At 36.6% G+C, this 13,633-nt stretch overlaps 1 protein-coding gene across 4 annotated transcripts in view; it reads left to right on the forward strand.

The window, feature by feature from the left end:
* Nucleotides 1–13,633, forward strand: part of MIGA1 (mitoguardin 1) — a 95,800-nt gene that overhangs the window by 17,602 nt on the left and 64,565 nt on the right. For all 4 annotated transcript variants that reach the window (XM_036829198.1, XM_036829211.1, XM_036829206.1 and 1 more), the window contains exons 3-4: nt 11,098–11,275; nt 12,733–12,869. In XM_036829198.1, coding sequence (XP_036685093.1) covers nt 11,098–11,275; nt 12,733–12,869 — 315 coding nt within the window. The remainder of the gene's footprint in view (nt 1–11,097; nt 11,276–12,732; nt 12,870–13,633) is intronic.

A 13,633-nucleotide genomic window follows, 5' to 3' on the forward strand; every position in this document is an offset into this window, starting at 1 on the left:
GTTCTTTAATTCTTCTAGGTCTTTGTTAATCATTTCTTGCATCTTCTCAATCTTTGCCTCCATTCTTTTTCTGAGGTCCTGGATCATCTTCACTCTCATTATTCTGAATTCTTTTTCTGGAAGGTTGCCTATCTCCACTTCATTTAGTTTTTCTGGGGTTTTTTCTTGTTCCTTCATCTGGTACATAGCCCTCTGCCTTTTCATCTTGTCTATCTTTCTGTAACTGTGGTTTTTGGTCCACAGGCTGCAGGATTGTAGTTTTTCTTGCTTCTGCTGTCTGCCCTCTGGTGGTTGAGGCTATCTATGAGTCTTGATGGGAGGCTCTGGTGGTGGGTAGAGCTGACTGTTGCTGTGGCGGTCAGAGCTCAGTAAAACTTTAATCCACTTGACTGTTGATGGGTGGGGCTGGGTTCCCTCCCTGTTGGTTGTTTTGCCTGAGGCAACCCAACACTGGAGCCTACCTGGGCTCTTTGGTGGGGTTAATGGCAGACTCTGGGAGGGCTCACGCCAAGGAGCACTTCCCAGAACCTCCGCTGCCAGAGTCCTTGTCCCCACAGTGAAACAGAGCCACCCCCCGCCTCTGCAGGAGACCCCCCAACACCAGCAGGTAGGTCTGGTTCAGTCTCCCCCAGGGTCACTGCTCCTTCCCCTGGGTCCCGATGCGCACACTACTTTGTGTGTGCCCTCCAAGAGTGGGGTCTCTGTTTCCCCCAGTCCTGTCGAAGTCCTGCAATCAGATTCCACTAGGCTTCAAAGTCTGATTCTCTAGGAATTCCTCCTCCCGTTGCCGGACCCCCAGGTTAGGAAGCCTGACGTGGGGCTCAGAACCTTCACATCAGTGGGTGGACTTCTGTGGTATAAGTGTTCGCCAGTCTGTGAGTCACCCACCCAGCTGTTATGGGATTAGATTTTACTCTGATTGCGCCCCTCCTACCGTCTCACTGTGGCTTCTCCTCTGTCCTTGGACGTGGGGTATCCTCCTTGGTGAAGTCCAGGGTCTTCCTCTCTTTTCATTCTCTTAACAGTGCCTTTTAAAGAGCAGAAGTTTTAAATTCTGAAGTCCAATTTGTCAACTTCTTTTAAAAACTGGGTCAGGTTTTTGGTGTCATCTCAGAGAAATATTTGTCTAATCAAAGATCACAAAGATTTTTTCCTATGCTTTTTCTGGAACCTTTATAGTTTTAGGTTTTGTGTTTAAGTCTGTGATCCATTAGTTAATTGTTGTGTATGGTGTGAAACATAGATTGAAATTCCATTTTATTGTATATGGATACTCAGTTTTTTCCAGCACTAGTTTTTTTTTTTTTAAATTATCTTTATTTGAGTATAATTGCTTTACATTGTTGTGTTAGTTTCTGCTGTATAACAAAGTGAATCAGCTATACGTATACATACATCCCCACATCCCCTCCCTCTTGAGCCTCCCTCCCACCCTGGCACTAGTTGTTGAAAAGACTACTCTTTTTCCACTGGACTGCCTTTTTGTACCTTTGCCAAAAATCAGTCATCTGTATACGTGTGGGTCTATTTCTGTACTCTCTCTCTTGTTGCATTGATCTGTTTGTCTCTTTGTGTCAATACGACAGTGTTTTGTTTATTGTAGCTTTATAGTAAGTCTCAAAACCAAGTAAGGTTAGTCTTCCAACTTTGTTTTTCTTTTTCAAAATTGTTTGGACTATTCTTGATCCTTTTTATTTCCGTATGAATTTTATTTTTTTTGCCTGCACTGTGCGTCTTGTAGGATCTTAGTTCCCTGACCAGGGATTGTACCCGCGCCCTCAGCAGTGAAAGCGCGGAGTTCTAACCATTGGACAACCAGGGAATTCCCTCTATATGAAATTTAGAAATCAAGTATCAGTTTTTACCAAAAAAAAAAAAATCTTGCTAGGATTGTCATTGGGATTGTATTGAATGTATAGATCAATTTGGGGACAGTTGACATCTTTGAGTCTTTCAACCTATAAATGTGTTACGTCTTTCCATATATTTAGGTTTTCTTTCTTGAACCTCAGCAGTGTTTGCTAGTTTTCAGGATGCGTGTCTTTCACATCTTTTGTCGGATTTATCCTTAAGTATTTCATATTTTATGATGCAACTGTAAATGGTATTTTTAAAATTTCAATTTCCAGTTATTTATTACTAGTATATGAAAATAGACTTCTATATTGATATTCTATCTTATAGCTTTATTAAACTCAGTTATTCTGGTAGCTTTTTATAAGTTTCATAGGGTTTTTCTACACAGATGATCATGTGGTTTTAAATGGTAATGAATAGTTGTTTTTTTTCTACTATTACATTATAGTTTAAAGTTTATGTTAATTCAATTTTTATTTTTACAAATAGGTTTATTATAGAAAATTTTAAATATGTACAAAATTGAATAGTTTAATGAACCCCCATATACCTGACACTCAGCCTCAACAGAGAGCAATGCATGGGCAATCTTTTTTTTCCTTTTTTCTTTTTTTAAATTTTTATTGGAGTATAGTTGATTTATAATGTTGCATTAGTTTCAGGTATACAGCAAAGTGAATCAGTTATACCTATACATATATCCACTCTTCTTTAGATTCTTTTCCATACAAGTCATGACAGAGTATTGAGTAGAGTTTGCATGGGCTGTCTTGTTTCCTCTGTTTTCCTATCCATTTCCTCCTCCATCCCTCACTGCATTCTTAATATTTATTGCCCACCTCTCCGATACATTTGTTTTTTGTTTTTGTTTTTTTTTAATTATTTGCTTTATTTTATTTTATTTTATTTTTATTTTATTTATTTATTTATTTATGGCTGTGTTGGGTCTTCGTTTCTGTGTGAGGGCTTTCTCTAGTTGCGGCAAGTGGGGGCCACTCTTCATCGCGGTGCACGGGGCCTCTCACTATCGCGGCCTCTCTTGTTGCGGATCACAGGCTCCAGATGCGCAGGCTCAGCAATTGTGGCTCACAGGCCTAGTCACTCCGCGGCATGTGGGATCTTCCCAGACCAGGGCTTGAACCCGTGTCCCCTGCATTGGCAGGCAGATTCTCAACCACTGTGCCACCAGGGAAGCCCCTCACTGGATTCTTTTGAGGCAAATCGATACATCATATTATTTCATCTGTAACTGTTTCATTTTATATCTAATCTCTTAAAGTAGAACCACCACAATAACATTACATCCTTCCATACAGTAGTAATTCCTTAATATTATCAGTATCCAGTCAGTGTTTAATTTCTCCTGTTGTCCTATGAGTATTTTTTGTTTGTCTTTGTTTTGTTTGATGGAATTGAGGTATCTTTTAAATCTCTTAGGTATCTGTCAACTCTTAGATCTCTTTTAATCTGTAGTTTCCCCCATATCGTTTTTGTTTTTTTTTTTTTTTTTGCTTTGCTTTTATTTTCTCTGTGGAAGAAACCGTGTTCTTTATTGTGACAGGATAATCCTGATTATATTCTCTCCACTGTATTTTTCTATGAATTGAGTTAGATTGGAGTATCAATTAGATTCAATTTTTTTGTTGGTAAAGCTAAGTTATAGGAAGTACATAATATCTGGTTGACTCTTTTTGTGATGTTGGCAGTCTTTGATAATTATTACTGGATCTGCTAATTCAAGAGGTTGTAAAATGGTGACACCATTCTATATTGCCTTCTTAATTTATAAGCTAAAGTATATCAATGAAGAGAAACTTTCTGTCACTACTTGGGTACCTTGGTGCAGTTTGCATAGAAATGGCAGAATAATTGCTTCTTTCCTTTTTATTGACCAGATTGTAAAATAATGAGATGATTCTTTAGTATTCATCAGAGCTGATCAAGGAGGGTTTAAAAAAAGATCATTTTGATCTCACAGATTTAATTATATATGATATATTAAACCATTACATTATTTATCCTTATTTATGCTCAGATGAACTCATTTTGGCCAGTGAGAGCCTATTCAAGTTGGCCTGTTTGTGCTTTAGATACAACTCTGTTGACAGCCTCCTTGCTATCTGGTATGAGAAGATGTTACAGGCTTCTCTCATACTTTTCATGCCCCATACCTGGAATCAGCCACTTCTCCAAGAAAAACCCTTTAGTGTAAAATGATATTTAAAGACAACAAACTGTGCACCATGGGTCAATTCAGTTCTTTAAAGATTTTTATTTATTTATTATTTTTTGGCTGCACCGCACGGCCTGTGGAATCTTAGTTCCCCAACCAGGGATCGAACCCAGGCCCTCGGCAGCGAAATCACAGTCTTAACCACTGGACTGCCAGGGAATTCCCAGTTCAGTTTAATTGAATAGTTGTGCGAAGGAAAACAACCCAATCATAAAATCCTTCCAAAATTTCATTGGTTTGAATTAACTGGGATGAGCAGCTGTGTTGATACAGCTTTATTTTCTAAAAATTTTAAGTACTTATAGATTCACAGGAGGTTGCAAAAATAGTACAGAGAGGTTCAGTAATTTGTTCCTTTTTATTGTGGTATTCTGTAGTCTGTATATGGATGTACCACAGTTTGTTACCATTCATTTATTGAGGGACATTTTGGCTGTTTCCAGTTTTGATTATTATAAATAAAGCTGCTATGAACATTTGTGTACAGGTTTGGTGTGGGCATAAGTTTTTATTTTTCTGGGATATATGCTCAGGAATATGATTACTGGGTCATATGGTAAGTGGATGTTTAGTGTTTAAAGAAATTGCCAAATTATTTTCCAGAATGGTTGTCCCATTTTAAATTTCCAACAACTATATATGAGAAGTAGTCTTCATATCCTCACCAGCATTTGATATTGTCACTAAAAAAATATTTTTAGCCGTTCTAATAGGTGTGTCATATGTCACAGTAGATTTAATGAACATTTCTCTATTGATTGATGATGTTGAACATCTTTTTTTGTGTGTATGTGTGTGTGTGTGTCTATGCCATCCGTGTATCATCTTCTGTGAAATGAAATGTCTCTTCATGTCCTTCGCCTACTTTCTAATTGGATTGTTTTCTTACTGTTGAATTTCAAGAGTTCTTTATGAATTCTATAAACAAGTCCTTTGTCAGATAGGTGGTTTACAAATATCAATATTTTCTCCCAGTCTGTAGCATGTTTTTTCATCCTCTTAACAAGGTCTGTCAGAGCTTTATCTCTTTTTTTTTGGAAAGAATTTTACTTATCAAAGTTGTAAAGATTGTACAGAGAATTTCCATATACTGTTCACCCAATTTTCCTTAATGTATACATCTATCATAACTCTAGTATAATCACTAAAACTAAGAAATTAACATTGGCATAATATTCTTAACTAAAAACTGTAGACTTTATTGGGTTGGCCAAAAAGTTCCTTTGGTTTTTAAGTAAAAATAAAAGACACATTTTTCATTTTCACCACGAACTTTATTGAACAACATATTCACCGTTTTGTTCCACTACCTTCTGCCATTTTTCAGGCAACTTCATGATTCCATCTTGCCAAAACTTTTTATCTTATTGAGCAAAGAACTGTTCCAGGTGCCTTTTACAGTCTTCCAGGGAAGTGAAATTTTTTCATTAGAGAATTTTGTAAAGACCAAAATAAATGGAAATCCAAAGGTGCAATGTCTGGTGAATATGGTGGATGAATCAGAACTTCCCGCCAAGCTGTAACAGCTTTTGCCTGGTCATCAGAGAAACATGCGGTCTTGCGTTATCCTGATGGAAGATTTTGTGTTTTCTGTTGACTCATTCTGGATGCTTTTCATTGAGTGCTGCTTTCAGTTGGTCTAACTGGGAGCAGTACTTGTTGGAATTAATCGTTTGGTTTTCCGGAAGGAGCTCATAATAGAGAACCCCCTTCCAATCCCACCATATACACAGCATCACCTTCTTTGGATCAAGACCAGCCTTTGGTGTGTTTGGTGGTGTTTCATTTCGCTTGCCCCACAATCTCTTCTGTTCCACATTATTGTACAGTATCCACTTTTCATCATCCATCACAATTTGTTTTAAAAACTGAACGTTTTTGTTATGTTTAAGTAGAGATTCGCATGCGGAAATACAGTCAAGAAGGTTTTTTTCCACTTAACTTACGTGGAACCCAGACACCAAAGTGATTAACATAACCAGGCTGGTGCAAATGATTTTCAGCACTTGATTTGGATATTTTGAGTATGTCGGCTATTTCCTGTGTGGTATAACATTGATTGGCAGCTGTCACAATTCAGTCTAACAAAATTGTTTCACATGAAGTTGAAGATAGGTGCTACTAGAGCAATCTTATGGGAAAACTGAACGAACTTTTTGGCCAACCCAATTTTTTTTTTTTTATGTAATTACTTAAATTTCATTGCTTTTTCCACATTGTTTTTAGTTGTTAAGTCTCCTTAGTCTTCTTCAATCTGTGACAGTTCCTTCAATCTTTCCTTGCCTTTTATGCTTGACACTTTGGAAGAGTACAAATTAGGTATTTTATAGACTCTCCCTCAATTGAATTTGTCTGATGTTTTCTCAAGATTGCATTGAGATTATTCATTTCTGACACGAACCACAGTGCATTGTATCAGGGGATACATGATGATGTGTATATGTCTTTTACAGGTGATGTTTAACCTTGATCACTTGATTAAAGTTTTTCTGCTGTTTTTTCTCTTTGTAAATAAATTTGGAGGTAGGTGCTTTGAGACTATGCAAATATATTGTTTCTCCTTAAACTTTTGTCCCCTAATTTTATTTTATTTTATTTTTTTAATAAATTTTATTTATTTATTTATTTATTTATTTATTTATTTATTTCTGGCTGCGTTGGGTCTTCGTTGGCTGTGCACTGGCTTTCTCTAGTTGCGGCGAGCAGGGGCTACTCTTCTTTGCGGTGCACAGGCTTCTCACTGCGGTGGCTTCTCTTGTTTCAGAGCTCGGGCTCTAGGCCCGTGGGCTTCAGTAGTTGTGGCACACGCACCTCAGTACTTGTTGCATGCGGGCTCAGTAGTTGTGGTGCACGGGCTTAGTTGCTCCGTGGCATGTGGGATCTTCCTGGACCGGGGATTGAACCCGTGTCCCCTGCATTGGCAGGCAGATTCTTAAATACTGTGCCACCAGGGAAGTCCCTGTCCCCTAATTTTAGCACTTAGTAGTGAATCTTGCCTTAAGTAAATTCTTAATGAATTTACTCATTATTTAAAATTATTCTGTAAGGGAGAGTTGTCCCTTCTTCCCCTTTTGTTAATTTATTCAATTATTGATTTATATCAGTTTGGGTATTTATTTTGTTCTTTGGTTTATAATCTAATATTATTGTTATTTATTTTGTTGCTCAAATTGTTCCATATTTGGCTTTGGAAGCTCTTTCAGGTTGGCTCCTGTATCTTTTGACATGCCTGACATGCCCTCTTCTTTTTTTTTTTTTCCTCTCTGGGTTCACTTTGTATTTTCTCTGCCTCAATCCTGGAATTACCCACTTTTCTGGGGGGCTTTGGCTCTCTTTAGTCTCCATATTTAGTTCTCTTTAGTCTCTGGCAATTAGAAACTAAGATCTGGATGCAAGGTGTGTGCATTGCTACTGGGATGTTGCTATTTCTAGGCCCTCTTAGGAGACAGAACTAGGGTATGTGTGAATGCATACTGATCAGTGTATTTATACACAACTATATTTCTGAATTTGTCTATCTGTATATATTAAAAAGAAAAAGCAAAACATGAGTTCATATTGATACTTCTTTTTTAACATATTGAGATTTGGGCTTCCCTGGTGGCGCAGTGGTTGAGATCTACCTGCCAATGCAGGGGACACGGGTTCGAGCCCTGGTCTGGGAAGAGCCCACATGCTGCGGAGCAACTAGGCCCGTGAGCCACAGCTACTGAGCCTGCGCGTCTGGAGCCTGTGCTCCGCAACAAGAGAGGCCGCCACAGTGAGAGGCCTGCGCACCATGATGAAGAGTGGCCCCCACTCGCCACAACTAGAGAAAGCCCTTGCACAGAAACGAAGACCCAACACAGCCAAAAATAAATAAATAAATTAATTAATTAAAAAAAAAACCCAGGCCAGAAGTGGGGTTAAACATTTAAAAAATATATATATATATATAGAGAGAGAGAGAGAGAGAGGTTATATTATGGCTTTTCTTCTTTAGTTTGTTATTATGGTGAAGTATATTGATTAGTTTTTGAATGTTGAACCAGATTTGAATTCCTAGGATATACACCATTTGGTCATATATATTATTCTTTTTATATATTGCTGGGTTTGATTTGTTAATATTTTATGAAGGATTTCTGCATCTATCAATGTTGGTCTGTAGGTTTGCTTTTGTTTTTGTTTTTGTAATGTCTTCGGTTTTGATGTTAATAGTAATGCTGGGTTTGTAAAAAGACTGGGAAGTGTTCCCTCTTTGTAGGATTTGATATTTCTTCCTTGAATACTTGGTAGAATTTGGCTTATAATTTGCTTTGTTAGAAGATTTTAACTACATATTCAGTTTCTTTAGTAGGTATGTAAATATTCATGCTATCTATTTCTTCTTGAGTAAATTTTTTTTTCCAAATTTATTTATTTTTGGCTGCGTTGGGTCTTCGTTGCTGCGCGTGGGCTTTCTCTAGTTGCGGTGAGCGGGGGCTACTCTTTGTTGCAGTGCACGGGCTTCTCATTGCGGTGGCTTCCCTTGTTGTAGAGCATGGGCTCTAGGCGCGTGGGCTTCAGTAGTTGTGGCACACGGGCTCAGTAGTTGTGGCTCGCGGGCTCTAGAGCACAGGCTCAGTAGTTGTGGCATGGGCTTAGTAGCTCCGCAGCATGTGGGATCTTCCCAGACCAGGGACTGAACCCTTGTCCCCTGAATTGGCAGGCGGATTCCTACCACTGTGCCACCAGGGAAGCGCCTTCCTAAGTAAATTTGATGGTTTCTCTCTTTCAAGGAATTAGTCCATTTTATCTAACTTGTTGAATTTATGGGCATAGAGTTGTTCATAGTAATCATTTTTTTTTATCCTTTCATATCTGTGAGGTCTGTAGTGGTGGCCCTTCTTTCATTTCTGATTTTGGTAATATGTATCTTTTCTTTCTCCCTTTCTTTTTGATCAGACTGACTAGAGGTTTATCAGTTTTATTTATTTAAAAAAACCCTAGGGGCTTCCCTGGTGGCACAGTGGTTAAGAATAACCCCACCAATGCAGGGGACATGGGTTCAAGCCCTGGTCTGGGAAGATCCCACATGCCACAGAGCAACTAAGCCTGTGCGCCACAACTACTGAGCCTGCGCTCTAGAGCCCACGAGCCACAACTATTGAGGCCACATGCCACAACTGCTGAAGCCCGTGCGCCTAGAGCCCGTGCTCCACAACAAGAGAAACCACTGCAATGAGAAGCTTGCGCACAAGGCAGAGTAGCCCCCGCTCGCCGCAACTAGAGAAAGCCTGTGCACGGCAACGAAGACCCAACACAGCCAAGACTAAATAAATAAAATAAATTAAACAAAACAAAACAAAACCAGGAATTCCCTGGCGGTCCCGTGGTTGGAACTCTGAACTTCCACTGTCCAAGGTCTGGGTTTGATCCCTGGTCAGGGAACTAAGATCCTGCAAGCTGTGCAGCGCAGCCAAAACAATTAAAAATTAAAAATTAAAAAACCCAAACAACTCTTGATTTTATTGAGTTGGTTTTCCATTTCATTGATTTCTGTGTAGTCTTCATTACTTCCAAATTTTCTGCTTTCTTTAGATTGGATTTGGTCTTCTTTTTTAAGGTCAAAACTCAGATTATGGTTTCAACACCTTTCTTTTTTTCTTAATATAAACATTTAATGGTATAAATTTCCCTCTAAAGTTAAAATTGCATCCCACAGTTTAAGGCTTTTGTTCCTTTTGGGGGACAAAAGAGAAGGGTACTGATGCAGTTCATGTCCCTCAACAAAAATTCCTGTTTCCCTTCCGCAGTTCACCATTAGGGAGACTTTCTTAGGCCTCTTGCAGTCTTTTCTGTGCGTGCTTGGTGGGATTCATGAAGATAAAAACGTCCAAAAAGTGTGAATTACCCCTATATTTGCACCACATGTGCCCCCCTGGGAAGGGTGATTCACCCTCTTTCACCAGTACACTCTCAGTCTCCACCAATTTACCAACCATGCTAGCTGAACTCTTCTTACTGATATCCTGATATGCCTTGTTCCTGCATGTCAGTGTTCATGTCTTACCTCTCCAGGTGAAAACCTGTGTCTCCTTAGTTTTGGGGCCAGTTGATTACCGTCCAACTTCTGCATTCTGATGGGTTCAAAAAAACTGAGAATCTGTCATTTGGCTTTTTTGTTTTTGGAAGGTTGGAAGTGACACTTTCTAGCTTTCTACATCCCCAAGCCTATAGCTTTATTTTAAAGTTCTTTTGCATTTTAGGTGATTAATAGTGTTTGTCCCTCAAGACAAAGTTAATTACCTCTTGCTCTTATGTTAGTACTTAGTACATACTTACATTACTGTATTTATCACACTATACTGTAATTATTTGTAATACATTATTTGTATATTTGTCTTTACTATTAGTACACTCTTGAGGGAAGCAAGATCTGTATCCTCTGTATACCTGGTGCTTCTTGATAAATGAAAGACATTTGATATATGCTTATTGAATAGAATTATATAAGATTTTCATTTTCATTTTCATAGCACAGTCCTGGTATATTGTAAGATGCTGAGTAAATATTTGTTGATTAATTCATGAATAAAAGGGCTTATTTAAATGATATTTATGAATTGAGTTAATTTATGTTTGCCCACATTTCCAGATAGTTTTAAAAAATTGGTTCATTTTAAAAGTCTGATTTAATCATTCCTGCAATTAAAAATCTTGCTGTGATTCAGATAGAAGATTGAGTTGCATGAATTAATCATTAGTTGGTCAACAGATATTAATGGGATTGAATTATTTTGTGCTCCTGATAACTTTTTGGGCATTATTATTTATCTGAGAACTGCAGAGCAGTGGATAATAAATTACTGCATTTTATGGGTTTGTCTTTAAAATTCAAATTGGGTTAGTTGTCATTGAAAGAGTAAAATAATGTTATCTTGGTAGTATTTAGAACTAGATTAGCTTAAGAATAATTTTAGTCCTTATGTCAATTTTAAACAAACAAATAAGACTTTTTTTCAATCTAATTGCATCTTTTCCAGATCAAATTTTCGCCAGTAGCTAAAAAGTTATTTGTGGTAACTGCAGTGAGTGTTGTATCTGTAATTTTTCTGGCCCGTCACTTTAAAAGAAGACGTGGAAAGAAGAAAGGAAAAATATTACCATGGGAACCAGAGCATCTCATACTTGAATACACTAAAAGAGCAGCATCAGACAAAGGTATGTAGAAATAGCTGAATTAAGTCTGCAAAGGAAATTTTATATGTAAATCATTACTGGAGTGCAGTGATTTCAGTGTTTTAGTTTCCAGAATTTTCTTGCATAATATTTAACTCACAAGTAATACAAATTAATTTTAGAAAGATTAGAAAATACAGACAAGCAAACAGAAAAAATCAAAATCACTTGAAATTCTGCTACCCAGAAATAAATACTGCTAATACTTTGGTATATATCTATCCATTTATATTTGCACTTAAATATCATATTGAGACATAAAATTTTATATTATATACAAGTAAATGATTTATGCATTTTAAGTAAAATTCATACCTTTTGTAACCTGCCTTTAAAATATTTTAACATTATGTAAGAATGTCTTTAAATGTCAATAAATATATCTCTGTGCTATCATTTTTAATATGTATTTAATGTACAAATGTACTCTAGTTATTTAACCAGTTCCCTGTTGTTCTCTTTAGGTTGTTTTTCTTGCTTTGCATATACTTGTCTGGTTTATTTCCTAAGTTTATAAAGTTCTAGAAGTAGAATTGCTGGCCTTTAAAGGATCTATAGTTTTTGTTAGAGATCTGATACATATTATCAAATTGTTTCAATAGAAATAATTTATTGAGCATGCTGGATTTATTTTTGAATTTTAAATTATTTTAAATTTATTATTTGATTTATCATATGATTTTGTGATTTATTGGCCCAACAAATAATTAATGAATGACTATTTTGTGCCAAGTGTAGTGAACATTACAACAATAATGATGCCTCTCACTTACTGATGTTTTATGAGACTTTGGGTGCAGTGCTACATGCTATATATTCACTGTGTTAATTTAACCTTTATAACAATCCTATGAATTAGGACTATAATCCTATGTTATTGTTCCCATTTTATACCTAAAGAAAATTGAGATATGGAAAAGTTGAGTGACTTGCTCAAGTTCACATAACTAATAAGTGCCAGGATTTGAATTGAGTGTCTTAACTGCTGCATTAAGATAAACTAAGGCACCGTGTCTGCCCTAGATGAATGGGTAGATGGTTAGGGGAGAGAGACGTATAAAAGACTGATTACAATATAATGTGATAAGGATAAAGTTTAGAGGTAATTCAGGAAAGAAGTGCTTATATTTTGTTAAATTTATAATTTGAAGGTTCATAGTTGCCAGTATTTTTATGCTGATTACAGTAGACCATTCAAATACCACCTTGAGTAATTGATGAATGTTTTAACCTTCATTTCAGAAGCAGATTTTAACAGTGTTAAAAACATTATATAGAGATGTAGATTTTAATAATGGTATACATTTAATAATTTACACAATTGAGGGAAATGTGTTTTAAAATGAGCCCTCTGAATGAATATATAAACTTTGAAATTTTACCTGAAATGTATCATTGGAGTTATTGATACTTTTAATATTAATATGTTTGTTTGGTAGGTTCAAGTTGTTCCAGTAGCAGACAGAATTTGACATTATCTTTAAGTTCTGCCAAAGACAAAGGATCTCAGTCTTATAATTATGCTAATGGAGGACTCTTCAGTAAATACTCAGGTTCTGCACAGAGTTTGGCCTCTGTAAGTAAAGAGAAAATTTTTATTAGTTTTTTCTTTTAACTTTATTTATATATCTATTGTTATCTATTGGTTTAAATGTCATACAGTTATAGATAGCTCTTAGTATGGAAAGAAGCTTAAGAAATCTGGTTGATCCTGTTTTCTTCAGGCAAGTAAAATTATCCTTTTGCTAAATATTCAGCCAGCTTGGTTCCCGGTTTTTTTGAGTTAAGTGATGTGGTCCCATGGGGTCCTCTGAGGATGATGTTGGTATGGAAGTGTTGCTTCAAAGCTAGATGTTCTGCAGAAAGCTAGAAGATGCAGCAAACATGGTACTAGGTCACAAAAATCACTTGATGAACCTGCCAAGTATGGAGTTCTTCACCTCTTTCTTGACTGCATTAATATAGCATTGATTGACAGGTGAAAAATGAAGTTAATATTTGTTTAAATCTAATGTAGTTTAAAAATTATTTTAAAAATTAGGTAGGATATGCATTTCCTACTAAATAAAGAAGAGGCAAAAAGCAAACAGTGAAAAATGTGCTCCTGATCCTCTCAATTCCCCTCCTTAGAGACAAACGTTGACAATTTCTTATGTGTATACTTCCAGGGAGAATATGCCTCTCCCATCATGTATGTTCATTAAAAAAAACAGTTTAAAAAATAAAAAAATACTTTATAGAATACCATAATCTGTTCCATACCTTGCTTCTGTATTTCGTTGGAATATACAGCTGCCCCATTCTTAAATGCCTAAAAATATACCAAATTTTTAAAGGCTA

The sequence above is a fragment of the Balaenoptera musculus genome, chromosome 1 (assembly GCF_009873245.2).
Source record: "Balaenoptera musculus isolate JJ_BM4_2016_0621 chromosome 1, mBalMus1.pri.v3, whole genome shotgun sequence".
In the NCBI taxonomy this organism is placed as follows: domain Eukaryota; kingdom Metazoa; phylum Chordata; class Mammalia; order Artiodactyla; family Balaenopteridae; genus Balaenoptera; species Balaenoptera musculus.